Source organism: Salvelinus alpinus, chromosome 32 (assembly GCF_045679555.1).
Source record: "Salvelinus alpinus chromosome 32, SLU_Salpinus.1, whole genome shotgun sequence".
Taxonomy (NCBI): domain Eukaryota; kingdom Metazoa; phylum Chordata; class Actinopteri; order Salmoniformes; family Salmonidae; genus Salvelinus; species Salvelinus alpinus.
Window position 1 is genome coordinate 7,498,699 of NC_092117.1, and position 14,245 is coordinate 7,512,943.

The following is a 14,245-nucleotide window of genomic DNA, read 5'->3' on the forward strand; positions in this document are numbered from 1 at the left end:
TTGTATTATCTTTTACCAGATCTATTGTGTTATATTCTACTACATTCCTTTCACATTTCCATGAACTTTAAAGTGTTTCCTTTCAAATGGTACCAGGAATATGTATATCCTTGCTTCAGGTCCTGAGCTGCAGGCAGTTAGATTTGGTTATGTCATTTTAGGTGAAAATGGAAAAAAAAGGGGCTAATCCTTAATTAAACAGAAATTCTTATTGACAACAACGGCCTAACCCCACCAAACTCTAACAACACTGTGCGCCACCCTATGGGATTCCCAATCAGTTGTGATTCAGCCTGGAATTAAACCAGGATCTGTAGTGACATCTCTAGCACTAAGATGCAGTGCCTCAGACCGCTGCGCCACTCAGGAGCCCTAGAAGTGATGACGTTCAACGTGGAATACTGTTTGGATATGAAAAAAGTAATCAACATAAGGGAATTTAGTCTCTTTTTCACCAAACGTTTTACCTAAATCCAATGACATGGTGACATTTGTTGATTTCATGTTGAATTCAGGTTAGTTGACAACTCAACCAAATGTAAATCAAAACTAGGCATTGAACTGACGTCTGTGCCCAGTGGGCAGTTACTATTCAAACTATTAGACTACTCCTCCCTTAAAACAATTCTGTCATCCATACAGTGCCATTTGATGAATGCAAAGAGACATCAGTTACAAAACACCAAAAAGTGCTATGAATGACATTTGTCAGTCATTAGGCCTAAGCAAGTCTTGTAACCTGAATTGATGTGTACACTGCTGTCCACGCGCATCTCAGTCTCATCCACTCATCTCTGCCTTGGCAAAATATCTGTGTTATTGTCGAACTACACAGCATTTTGGAGCGTATTCCACACGTTTTCAGGTCTATTTGCAAATGTTTCATGCGACTGACGTGGAAATTATACATACAGTACTAGACCACAGTTTTCTTTGAATCTGTTTTAATTATTGTGAAAAGCTCATGTTTTACCGGTAATGCGTACCCCCACTAATTTATTTTGCCGGACCGGCTTACTTTCACCCCTGCCTATACTTAAGTAAGCCATGGATGAGATGCAATTTTTTTCATGTTCCTTATTTCATTTCACCACACGCACTAGAGCAGGGTTTCCCAAACTCGGTCCTCGGGACCCCAAGGGCTGCACGTTTTGTTTTTTTCCCTAGTAGGGACCCCCAGTAGGGATCTGACAGCATACGCCGGGCTCCTCTAGATGTCTAGGTGTGTCGTGGGGGACAGCATCAGCTAGGGAACCAGGAACAACCGGCCTGAGAAGGGAGACATGAAAAGAGGGTGAGATACAGTAGTGACTGGGCAATTGTAACCTGTATGTCACTTCATTGACCTTCCGGAGAACCATGAACGGCCCCACAACCCGGGGGCTCAGCTTCTTGCAGGGCAGGCGGAGTGGGAGGATCCTGGTAGAGAGCCAGACGTGATCCCCAGGATGGAACACAGGGGTCTCACTGCGGTGACGGTCTGCATGCTCCTTCTGACAATGGACAGCGCGCTGGAGTCTCACGTGTGCATTGTTCCACACCTCCTCCGCGTGCCGGAACCACTCATCTACCGCAGGAGCCACGGTCTGGCCCGGGGCTCCTTTTCTGCATGTTTCAGTGTTGCTTGCCTCGAAGCGAGCATAGAAGTAATTTAGATTGTCTGGGAGGTTCATGTCACTGGGCAGCTCGCGGCTGTGCGTCCCTTTCTAGTCTGTAATAGTTTGCAAGCCCAGCCACATCCGACGAGCGTCGGAGTCGGTGTAGTACGATTCAATCTTAGTCCTGTATTGATGCTTTCTCATAGTAACTTCTTTTTGCCATCTTCTTATATGCATTTCCTTGCATGTGCAACTTCAATCCAAAAACATTACTGTGGTTTTAACGTACTGACCATCAGGATAATAACTTTATTTATATTTGATTCATTTAATAACACGTCCACAGAAATCCAACATATGTTATTTTCTGGCAAGCATATCACATTGACCTGACATAGAACTGGGACAATATGCCCCAAATTATCTGGATTGTTTAGTTACTGTATCATGGCTGACATGAGTTGGATGTTAGTCAGTAATATACACTGAACATAAATATAAACGCAACATGCAACAATTTCAACGATTTTACCGAGTTACAGTTCATATAAGGAAATCAGTCAATTGATGTAAATTCATTCGGCTCTAATCTATGGATTTCACATGACTAGGAATACAGATACTGTATGCAAATTTTGGTCACAGATACCTTTAAGAAAAGGTAGGGATGTGGATCAGAAAAGCAGTCAGTATCTGGTGTGACCACCATTTGCCTCATGCAGCGCGATGCATCTCCTTCACATAGAGTTGATCAGGCTGTTCATTGTGGCTTGTGGAAAGTTGTCCCACTCCTCTTCAATGGCTGTGCGAAGATGCTGGATATTAATGGGAACTGGAACATGCTGTCGTACATGTCGATTCAGAGCATCCCAAACATGCTCAATGGGTGACATGTCTGGTGAGTATGCAGGTGATTGAATAACTGGGACATTTTCAGCTTCCAGGAATTGTGTACAGATCCTTGTGACATGGGCCTTGCGTTATCATTAAACAAGAGATGATGGCAGCGGATAAATGGCATGACAATGGGCTTCAGGATCTCGCCATGGCATTCAAATTGCCATCGATAAAATGCAATTGTGTTCATTGCCCGTAGCTTATGTCTGCCTATACGATAACCACACCGCCACCATGGGGCACTCTGTTCACAACGTTGACATCAGCTTATCGCTCGCCCACACGACTGAGATTCTGGATTCATCCATGAAGAGCACATTTCTCCGGTGTGGCAGTGGCCTTTGAAGGTGAGCATTTGCCCACTGAAGTTGGTTACGACCCTGGTCAGGACAATGAGCGCACAGATGAGCTTCCCTGAGACGGTTTCTGACAATTTATGCATAAATTCTTGGTTATGCAAACCCACATTTTCATCATCTGTCCGGGTGGCTGGTCTCAGACGATCCTGCAAGTGAAGAAGCCAGATATGGAGGTCCTGGGCTTGCCTGGTTACACGTGGTCTGAGGTTGTGAGGCCGGTTGGATGTACTGCCAAATTCTCTAAAATGGCATTGGATGCGGCTTATGGTAGAGAAATGAACATTCAATTCTCTGGCAACAGCTCTAGTGGACATTTCTGCAGTCGGCATGCCAATTGCACGCTACCTCAAAACTTGATACAACTGTGGCATTGTGTTGTGTGACAAAACTGCACATTTTAGAGTGGCCTTTTATTGTCCCCATCACAAGGTGCACCTGTGTAATGATCATGCTGTTTAATCAGCTTCTTGATATGCCACACCTGTCAGGTGGATGGATTATCTTGACAAATAAGAAATGCTCACTAACAGGTATTTAAACAAATTTGGGCAAAAAATGTGTAGAAAAATAAGCTTTTTGTGCGTATGGAACATTTCTGTGCTCTTTTATTTTAGCTCATGAAACATGGGACCAACACTTTACATATTTACGGATTTTTGTTCAGTATACATTAACACAATGTGCCCCACAGGCCTTCAATTACAGTAAATTAAATCTTTATTGAGTACATGATCAAAATCTCATTGGTAATTGGGTCGCAGAACACTTGTCTTTTTCCCATCTGTTTTGAGATCAGTTGATTTGATCTCTGCTGTTTGTAGCTCAGTTTCCACCCCTCTATCTGGGTTGGAGTGGTATGACCCACAACCACTCAGAAGGGACTCTTGAGGGCCTGCAGCCTGGACCACAGCTGCTCGGTGGGGATGTTTGGCATGTTAGGGGGGTATCTGACTAGCAGGTAGGAGCCACCCGCGACAGTCACTGCAGCGCAGAACAACAGGCCTTGGTTGATCACCTGAGGGGAACAAGATAATCAAGTTCATTTTCCACTTAATTCCAACATTAATCCAAAAATCCCATCCATCCATTTTCAAAGTACAATTTTACCACTGTGATGTTATTTTCAAAGACTGTTGGCTATAGCAACAATTATCTCTCCCTTCTCCTTGACATTACCTCACATCCATTTGTTAAGACAAACGTCAAAGATGGCAGGTCAGACAACTTGAATCAGTGCCAGGGACAACAGGCTCGACTAGCAATCTCAACCCCTACAAATCATAATAGCCACCGACCATACCATATCTCTTTGTCAGACAGGGAACTATTTTTAAAATATTTTTTATTTAACCTTTGTTTAACTAGGCAAGTCAGTTAAAAACAAATTCTTATTTACAATGACGGCCTACCCCGGGCCAACCCCGGACGACAGTGGGGCAATTGTGCGCCGCCCTATGGGACTCCCAATCACGACCGGATGTGATACAGCCTGGATAAGCAGTATCTTCTTTTTGGTTGCAACAAGACAAGTGTTCTAAATTATAACTTTCCTAGGTCACTCTGGTTAGAATCAATTCCCTTTTTCTTATCTTGCTTTTGAAAACATTTCTGAAAGCAATATTCAAGCAGTAGTAGGTTAATGAATACTTGCCCTTTCAAAATGTCAGAAAGGCCAGATAGACAAAGAAAAAACAGAACTGTATAAAAGAAGATGTATGCACTTAAAGACCCTTGAACAGTGTAAAATGAATGTGTACAATGTCCTTTCTTACTTTGTCTTGCCAGTGCCAGCGTTTTACCGCCTTATGGTACCTTGTCCTGGTAAATGTAACCTGGGATCAGTGAATGGTGAGAGACAGAGATGCACACAGAAACACACAGAAAGAGACTTTTACAATGCTTCGCAGTAATGCACACTTAAAATCATATTAAAATGTATTCAATTTAATGTATTATCCAACTGGACTTAAATGTACTGGGAAACACTTGCCATTGTGTATAAGGGAATTATTGTCCTTGGCATGATAATGTGAAGGAAATTGTCAACGTATTTTCGGAACAGGAACCATTTGGAATTGACGTGTGCCCGCATCTAGAAGGATACAAAATACATCTGTTAGCAAATCGAACCATCTGCGCTCATCATAATGAAAAACCCATTATTTCTCCTGTAATGCATGTCATTGCAGTGACATTCACATGCATTACCTGCAGTATCATAAACCTGCTTTATGATACTGCAGGTAATGCAGGCTCGTTAAAGACCAATAGGTGCCAATTTTCACAAGCATGTCCATGGAGCGAAGGCTACCTTTCGCTCTGTAATCAGGTGTTCTTATGATTCTGAAGGACTCTTGCCAAGGTGTTGTTTGTGGGTGTGTGTTTCACGTGTGTGATCTCTGGCAAGAATGGCTACAGCGCCAATGTGACAGTATGTACGTGGAGAGTAACACTAAGACCAATTGCTGTCTTTGTGCACAGATAAATGGATTAAAAGGACGGACGGTTAGAGAGAGAGCTGGCTTCCTGTCAATTACTCTAGACTCAATCAACTCAATCCCCAACCCAAGTACAGGTACATTTACATACGTCCCACTGCTCTGCCTGTGGATATTCTCTCTGGATATTTTGGAAGACAAGCGCTATGAAATTGAAATGACATTAATAAGTTGTGCTAATTGGGTATGTTAAAACACATGAGGGTCAGAGAGCCTTTGGGAAAGGGGGGATACCTACAGTAGTTAGTTGTACAACTGAATGCATTCAACTGAAAAGTGTCTGAATCGGAGAGGTGCGGGGGGCTGTCTTAACCGACATCTTCGGCGAAACAGAGGGTTAACTGCCTTGTTCAGGGGCAGAACAACAGGTTTTTACCTTGTCAGCTCAGGGATTCAATCCAGCAACCTTTCGGTTACTGGCCCAAAGCTCTAACCACTAGGCTGCCTTACCACCCTGTCTTAGTGTGTTTGTGTTATCTTGTCTTCTTGGTGCCACTAATTCATTCAGCGGGGCTTCATTAAATGCTGGAGATTATATATATTAATCCATTTGTAAAAGCCATAATTGTGACATGATGTCGAATCAATGAGAATGGCCGTTAAGCTGTTGATTGATGCAGACAGAGGCCACGCTAAGTAGATAGTCTATAATGTTATACAGATATGATATTCAGCTCACATTGGCCCGCTGTAGTTCAGTTGGTAGAGCACGGTGCTTACAATGCCAGGATAGTGGGTTTGATTCTCGGGACCAGCCGTATGTAAGAAAATGAATGCACTCCTGGCTGTAGGTTGCTTTTGGATAAAAGTGTCTGCTAAATGGCATATACAGTGGGGAGAACAAGTATTTGATACACTGCCGATTTTGCAGGTTTTCCTACTTACAAAGCATGTAGAGGTCTGTCATTTTTATCATAGGTACACTTCAACTGTGAGAGACGGAATCTAAAACAAAAATCCAGAAAATCACATTGTATGATTTTTAAGTAATTAATTTGCATTTTATTGCATGACATAAGTATTTGAAAACCTACCAACCAGTAAGAATTCCGGCTCTCACAGACCTGTTAGTTTTTCTTTAAGAAGCCCTCCTGTTCTCCACTCATTACCTGTATTAACTGCACCTGTTTGAACTCGTTACCTGTATAAAAGACACCTGTCCACACACTCAATCAAACAGACTCCAACCTCTCCACAATGGCCAAGACCAGAGAGCTGTGTAAGGACATCAGGGATAAATTGTAGACCTGTACAAGGCTGGGATGGGCTACAGGACAATAGGCAAGCAGCTTGGTGAGAAGGCAACAACTGTTGGCACAATTATTAGAAAATGGAAGAAGTTCAAGATGACGGTCAATCACCCTCGGACTGGGGCTCCATGCAAGATCTCACCTCGTGGGGCATCAATGATCATGAGGAATGTGAGGGATCAGCCCAGAACTACACGGCAGGACCTGGTCAATGACCTGAAGAGAGCTGGGACCACAGTCTCAAAGAAAACCATTAGTAACACACTACGCCGTCATGGATTAAAATCCTGCAGCGCACGCAAGGTCCCCCTGCTCAAGCCAGCGCATGTCCAGGCCCGTCTGAAGTTTGCCAATGACCATCTGGATGATCCAGAGGAGGAATGGGAGAAGGTCATGTGGTCTGATGAGACAAAAATAGAGCTTTTTGCTCTAAACTCCACTCGCCGTGTTTGGAGGAATAGAAGGATGAGTACAACCCCAAGAACACCATCCCAACCGTGAAGCATGGAGGTGGAAACATCATTCTTTGGGGATGCTTTTCTGCAAAGGGGACAGGACGACTGCACCGTATTGAGGGGAGGATGGATGGGGCCATGTATCGCGAGATCTTGACCAACAACCTCCTTCCCTCAGTAAGAGCATTGAAGATGGGTCGTGGCTGGGTCTTCCAGCATGACAACGACCCGAAACACACAGCCAGGGCAACTAAGGAGTGGCTCCGTAAGAAGCATCTCAAGGTCCTGGAGTGGCCTAGCCAGTCTCCAGACCTGAACCCAATAGAAAATCTTTGGAGGGAGCCGAAAGTCCGTATTGCCCAGCGACAGCCCCGAAACCTGAAGGATCTGGAGAAGGTCTGTATGGAGGAGTGGGCCAAAATCCCTGCTGCAGTGTGTGCAAACCTGGTCAAGAACTACAGGAAACGTATGATCTCTGTAATTGCAAACTAAGGTTTCTGTACCAAATATTCAGTTCTGCTTATCTGATGTATCAAATACTTATGTCATGCAATAAAATGCAAATTAATTACTTAAAAATCATACAATGTGATTTTCTGGATTTTTGTTTTAGATTCCTTCTCTCACAGTTGAAGTGTACCTATGATAAAAATTACAGACCTCTACATGCTTTGTAAGTAGGAAAACCTGCAAAATCGTCAGTGTATCAAATACTTGTTCTCCCCACTGTATATATTTGTGCTTTCATTAAATTGGAAGGTCATCACCATCCCTCTTCTAAATAAAGTGTTTCATTATCTATATGGAGCTTTTCATTATATAGTTCTATAGATCCAGTGTCGCTGAAATCTGGGCGTACAGTTTGATCACCGTAGTTGTGTATGGCAAAATTGGGTCGTATTCATTAGGCACCAAATGAAAGAAGACAGACTAATACAAAGAGGAACTACTTGGACTTAATTTCTGTTTTCCAAAGCAAAACATTTTAAAACGTTTTTCCGTAGCATGCCCTAATGAATGGCCTCAGGTGATTGATTTTGCATTAAGTACTAATATCTAAATGGGTACTACGTTACTTCGACGTAGTTGTACATGGCCAGGTCTGCAATAGCGTGGTCGTCTGGGACTCGGACTCTGGTGTACTCAGGCAGAACAGCACCTGAAATAAAAATTATAAATAGCTTAGAATGAACAGATTATACGTAATTGGTTAGAATGGAAATGTGTCTACCTTTTCCAAACACCCTCAGACACGCACACGTGCATGAAATGAAACATGGATGTTCTGCTCCACTAACAAAACAAACTAATTTAGCAGGCGTCAGGGGGAACGTGATGTTGATGCTCTGGTGCTCTGACTTTCAATGCATATTTGCCTTGCAGTCTGTAATATTACGTGTGTTTACTCACTGAAGTCTTCGTTGAGCTGGTCCATGATTTCGTTGAAAACAAGGCAGTCTTCAAAGCCCTGAAAGATGAGTTAACAACATGTTTCAAATGACATTGAGTCAATATGTCTTATAATAATAATTATGGCACTGAGCAGATGTTTTGATCCAAATGCGAATTACAGTGAGTGCAGTGAATGCATTAATAGCATAGAGTATGTATGTGTTGAGTGGCATACAATTAACCTATGACCTTGGCATTGCTAGCACCATACTCTTAGCTGAGCCACAAGAGACCACAGAGGTCTCATATCTTCCATCCTCCTCCCCCTCTCACTGTCCCACTCTGTATATACTACATATATTTCTACTTACTGCGTTCATCCCCTGACCATAGAATGGCACCACGGCGTGGGCTGCATCGCCCATAAGGACGCACTTGTCACCAAAGTGATATGGGGAGCACTTCACGGACACCATGGCCTGGGCTGGCAGATGGAAATAATCCCTCTTAAGAGCCTCCCTGTGAGACACAGAATGACCACTATGACATTGATATGCATAGTGTGGTACGTGCTGATTTCTCATATACAGCTGCACTGTAGTACCTTATCCATGCTCTCTTTTCAACCACTGTATCTCATAAGAGGAGAATATAATCATATTTTTCAGGCTTGCATTGGCAGAGGAGTGCAGCTAGGACTTCAAACAACACACTGAGCTAGGGGTGTTATATCGTAGGCGTAACATTCTCTAATTGAAAATAAATACGCAAATTCAACTGTGAATTTAGACTGTGTGTGGGTGATTCTAAAAGTAAACAGCAATTCAGCGGTTTCTCCTGCCTCATTTCAAATCAACCCTGAAAATACCTAAAGGAGTTACACACCTCAGCTGTTTCCCCACCCCGTCCCTGTCCTATCTCACTATCAACTGCAACTTGCTGTTCAGTTCAAATTGAAAACTCAGCTCTCCAGGCCATGTACCGTTGGGTCAGTAATTACACGCTCGAGAGACAGCGGCTGTTTGAGCTGTCCTGATGCAGGAAAATGATAAGGAGAGGGAGGGATGAGGGAGGTAAGGATGGAGGGACGGGGGAGAGAAAGTCACTTACGCTCCTATTAGTGGGATGGCATCGGGAAAGTATTTCTGGAAAAACTTGATGACCTGGTCGCCCGTGGTAACTTTCTCAAACTCCTCAAATGGCATGAAGAGTGTGCAGGTGAAAGTCTTGTCCTAAGAACAAACAATATGGAGATTAACGTAGTAAGCCTGAACATCTGGATCAAAAAAGGGGTTTAGGTTGTGGGAGTGGCAGGGGGGGGTTAAAGCTAACTTCCTGCAATTCTATACATTTTGCCATGGCTAATGCTGTGTTCTTATGCTCAAACATTTAAACAAAATCAATACTCCTGAATTCATCGATTTTGTCTAGCATTTATTTTAGTGATTGGTAATTGTCAAATATTTCTTATAAAAAAATATATAGATCACTATCTTTTCTACATACTTTATATCTAGATTTAGTAGTTTCAATTTAAATACAGAAAGTTGATTCTTTTTTCTTTTTTTTTACCCCTTTTTCGTGATATCCAAATTGGTAGTTACAGGCTTGTCCCATTGCTGCAACTCCCGTACAGACTCGGGAGAGGTGAAGGTCGAGAGCCATGCGTCCTCCAAAACACAACCCTGCCAAGCCTCACTGGTTCTTGACACACTGCTCGCTTAACCCGGAAGCCAGCCGCTCCAATGTGTCGGAGGAAACACCGCACAAGTGGCGACTGTGTCAGCATGCATGCGCCCGGGCCTGCTACAGGAGTTGCTTGAGCGCGATGGGACAAGGACATGCCGGCCGTCCAAAACCTCCCCTAACCCAGACGACGCAGGGCCAATTGTGCGCCGCCTCATGGGTCTCTCGGTCACGGCTGGGATCGAACCCGGGTCTGTAGTGATGCCGCCACTTGGGAGGCCGTGTTTTTTATTTTTTACACTATGCAGTAAAAAACCTGATTGTGTGAAATGAGAGCACTTTCTTATTAATGGGGATTCAGTTAACCATGCTCTCAGTAACCTTGTTTGAGACCTGATGACTTCCGTTAACTCCCTGAGTGGCTAACATGCCATGCATCTAGTTGATGGATGTTGCTTATTGGCAAATCCATTACTTAGTCCGTTAATATGCATCAACTTCCACGCCAACATGGTCATGTGATCTTCGCTGGCCAAAATGGATAATCCACTTGGACTGATGGATGTGGAGCAGAGAGATGATGATGGTGGGTGTATTAGCAGCTGCCGGGTCAGCCCTGGCTATCCATCAGCATCAGGCCAGCCTATCCCATGCGTCCTAGGAGTGTCGTTACCATGGCGTTTCCCCGGCAGCAGGGCATTTTTCACCGTCCTCCCAATGCACACTGGGGCTGTACTGAGTAACAGTACTAATGTACCCTTGAATTGAGTGCTTTAACCTGGCCACAAAACAGAACAGCTTTCTCTGAATCAGTCAGGCAGAACTATCATAATGGTATTAATAGTAGCAGTTGTGGAGGCTGAGAGATGGGATTACTGACTATCTGCTATAAATGTTTTGCTGACATTTTCTTTGAATCTTCACATCTGTTAAAAAGTAGGGCTGGACCTGTGGGACCCAGGCTATTTGAGATGTGAAGATGGTGAAAAAGGTTTTGTCACTAAATATTTTATTTTTGGTAAAGTGAACATCGGGCGCTGGACCAGGAGACCTATGTTCTGAGGTCAAGGGTCAAATAACCCTGTTTACACTGTGACTTCCTAACGGTGATAAGTCTCTTTTGCAACATGACATACTGTATAAATACACTATGTCATTATTGTGACATTACAGCACAGCTTAGGTGCGATATATAGTGCATTTGGAAAGTATTCAGACCCCTTCACTTTTTCCACATGTTGTTACGTTAAAACCTTATTCTAGAATTGATTAAATCGTTTTTTTTCTTAATCAATCTACACACAATACCCCATAATGACAAAGCAAAAACAGGTTTAAAAAAAATTATAATAACTGAAATATCACATTTACATAAGTATTCAGACCCTTTGGCAACGATTACAGCCTTGAGTGTTCTTGGGTATGACGCTACAAGCTTGGCACACCTGTATTTGGGGAGTTTCTCCCATTCTTCTCTGCAGATCCTCTCAAGCTTGGTCAGGTTGGATGAGGAGCATTGCTGCATAGCTATTTTCAGGTCTCTCCAGAGATGTTCAATCAGGTTTGGCTGGGCCACTCAAGGACATTCAGAGACTTGTCCCAAAGCCACTCCTGCATTGTCTTGGCTGTGTGCTTAGGGTTGTTGTCCTGTTGGAAGTTGAACCTTCGCTCTAGTCTGAGATCCTGAGCGCTCTGCAGCAGGTTTTCATCAAGGATCTCTTTATACTTTGCGCAGTTCCTCTTTCCTTCAATCCCGACTAATCATCCCCACAGCATGATACTGCCACCACCATGCTTCACTGTAGGGAGGGTATTGGCCAGGTGGTCACTCTACCATAAAGTACTGATTGGTGGAGTGCTGCATAGATGGTTGTCCTTCTGGAAGGTTCTCCCATCTCCCTAGAGGAACTCTGGAGCTCTGTCAGAGTGACCATCGGGTTCTTGGTCACCTCCCTGACCAAGGCCCTTCTCCCCCGATTGCTTAATTTGGCCAGGTGACCAGCTCTAGGAAGAGTCTTGGTGGTTCCAAAATTCTTCCATTTAAGAATGATGGAGGCCACTGTGTTCTTGTGGACCTTCAATGCTGCAGAAATGTTTTGGTACCCTTCCCCAGATCTGTGACCCGACACAATCCTATCTCGGAGCTCTACGGACAATTTATTTGACCTCACGGCTTGGTTTTTGGTCTGACATGCACTGTCAACTGTGGGACCTTAACTAGACAGGTGTGTGCCTTACTATAATCGTGTCCAATCAATTGAATTTACCACAGGTGGACTCCAAGTTGTAGAAACATCTCAAGGATGATCAACGGAAACAGGATGCACCTGAGCTCAATTTCGAGTCTCATAGCAAAGGGTCTGAATACTTATGTAAATAAGGTATTTGTAAGTTTCTAAAACCCTTTTTTTGCTTTGCCCTTATGGGGTATTTTGTGTAGATTGATGAGGGGTTTATTTTTATTTTTTTCCCATTTTAGAATAAGGCTGTAGCAAAATGTGGAAAAGGAGAAGGGGTCTGAATACTTTCCGAATGCACTCCAATGTTTAATTATTTTGACATATTCTAATGAGTCCATATTGTCTTTTACATTAGTTAGAGCCATTAGTTAGAGACTATTTTAGAGACATTTTCTCATACTGTATACACTTCACAAATGCATCTCTCCAACATGTTTAAACTTGCCTACGCTCTATTATCAAGTTTAGCAGCTGATAATGAAGCTGAAAGGGTAAATATAGTATGGACATACGGGGTAAACATACAGTCTCTAATTTACACTCACCAAGTTGGGCAGAGCAATCATCATGAATGTGTTGCGTGGCCATATGTGCAGATAATTAGGCTTCATGGCAAACTGGGGGCAAAGTAAATTAAATGAGGGCATTATTACAGTATAAAGACGTAAACACATCATATACAACAGACACAGCAGCTTTGCATCAACCAAAAGGTGACCAACATACAAAATTAGATGTCACCCGGCGCCTAATGGAACACTATGGTGATACAATGAACTATAAAAACATCCTGTGCAGATCTGGGTTTAAATAGTATTTGCTTTCTTTCAAATACATTGAGCGTTTTATTTAGCCAGTGGTGAATGTGTGGGCTATGCACTTTTGGGACTATACCATTAGTTGCATTGCACCAGGAGAGCTCATTCAATATAACCTTATTCATTATTATCTAAAAGGCTAAACTGATCCTAGCCTTGCTACTCCGAGACTGTTTTTGAATATTGCCCCAGGTCTGATCCTGTGCCATGTTCTGAGCATCAGAGGACCAACCTCTCCATTGATGGGGGGCATGGTGAGCTCCAGGTACCCATGGGGGATGTAGGTCTGACTGTAGTTGAAACGGCTCTGACGGAGGAACTGTTTCCGGATGGCAGAGAACGCTCCATCACATCCCACAATCAAGTCTGCCTGGATCTCTTCCTTCGCACCTTCAGCCCTAAGACACACCATACAGTACGAACATTATTCCGCAGATAGATGCTATTCATGATGAGCCTTATTTATAGTTAACAAAAATGTGTAATCAAATGGGATCATGTAAAAACGTCAATGTAAATAAAGTTGTCGGTTTGTAATTAATTATAAATAGGACTTGTGCACTAACCTTCTACTACCTAAGTTAATAATAACCCATAATTACAAAGTGAAACCTGTTTTTAGAATTCTTTGCAAATGTGTTGAAAATTAAATACAGAAATATCTCATTTACATAAGTATTCATACCTCTGAGTCAACACTTTGTAGAAGCACCTTTGGCAGCGATTTCAGCTGTGAGTCTTTCTGGGTAATTCTCTAAGAGCTTTACACACCTGGATTGGGCAACATTTGCCCATTATTATTTTCTGGTAGTTTTAAGTCAAAACTGTAACTCGGCCACTCAGGTTTCAGGTTATTGTCCTGCTGAAAGGTAAATTCATCTCCCAGTGTCTGGTGGAAAGCAGACTGAACCAGGTTTTCCTCTAGGATTTTGCCTATGCTAAGCTCCCTTCTGTTCCTTTTTATCTGTTTCTTTTTATTATGTACCTGCTTCCTTCTGTTCACTCAGTCAATTAGGTTAGTTTTGTTGAGTAACTACAATGTTGTTGATACA

General features: G+C 42.9%; 1 protein-coding gene across 2 annotated transcripts in view; it reads right to left on the reverse strand.

Moving 5' to 3' along the window:
• Positions 1-3,441: 3,441 nt before the first annotated feature.
• Positions 3,442-14,245, reverse strand: part of kmo (kynurenine 3-monooxygenase) — a 28,783-nt gene continuing 17,979 nt past the window's right edge. For both annotated transcript variants that reach the window (XM_071379550.1, XM_071379551.1), the window contains exons 8-16: positions 13,426-13,591; positions 12,921-12,992; positions 9,560-9,681; positions 8,821-8,968; positions 8,468-8,525; positions 8,134-8,216; positions 4,845-4,946; positions 4,627-4,686; positions 3,442-3,869 (exon numbers count right to left, since the gene is read on the reverse strand). In XM_071379550.1, the coding sequence (XP_071235651.1) occupies positions 3,726-3,869; positions 4,627-4,686; positions 4,845-4,946; positions 8,134-8,216; positions 8,468-8,525; positions 8,821-8,968; positions 9,560-9,681; positions 12,921-12,992; positions 13,426-13,591 (955 nt within the window). In that variant the 3' untranslated portion in view covers positions 3,442-3,725. The remainder of the gene's footprint in view (positions 3,870-4,626; positions 4,687-4,844; positions 4,947-8,133; positions 8,217-8,467; positions 8,526-8,820; positions 8,969-9,559; positions 9,682-12,920; positions 12,993-13,425; positions 13,592-14,245) is intronic.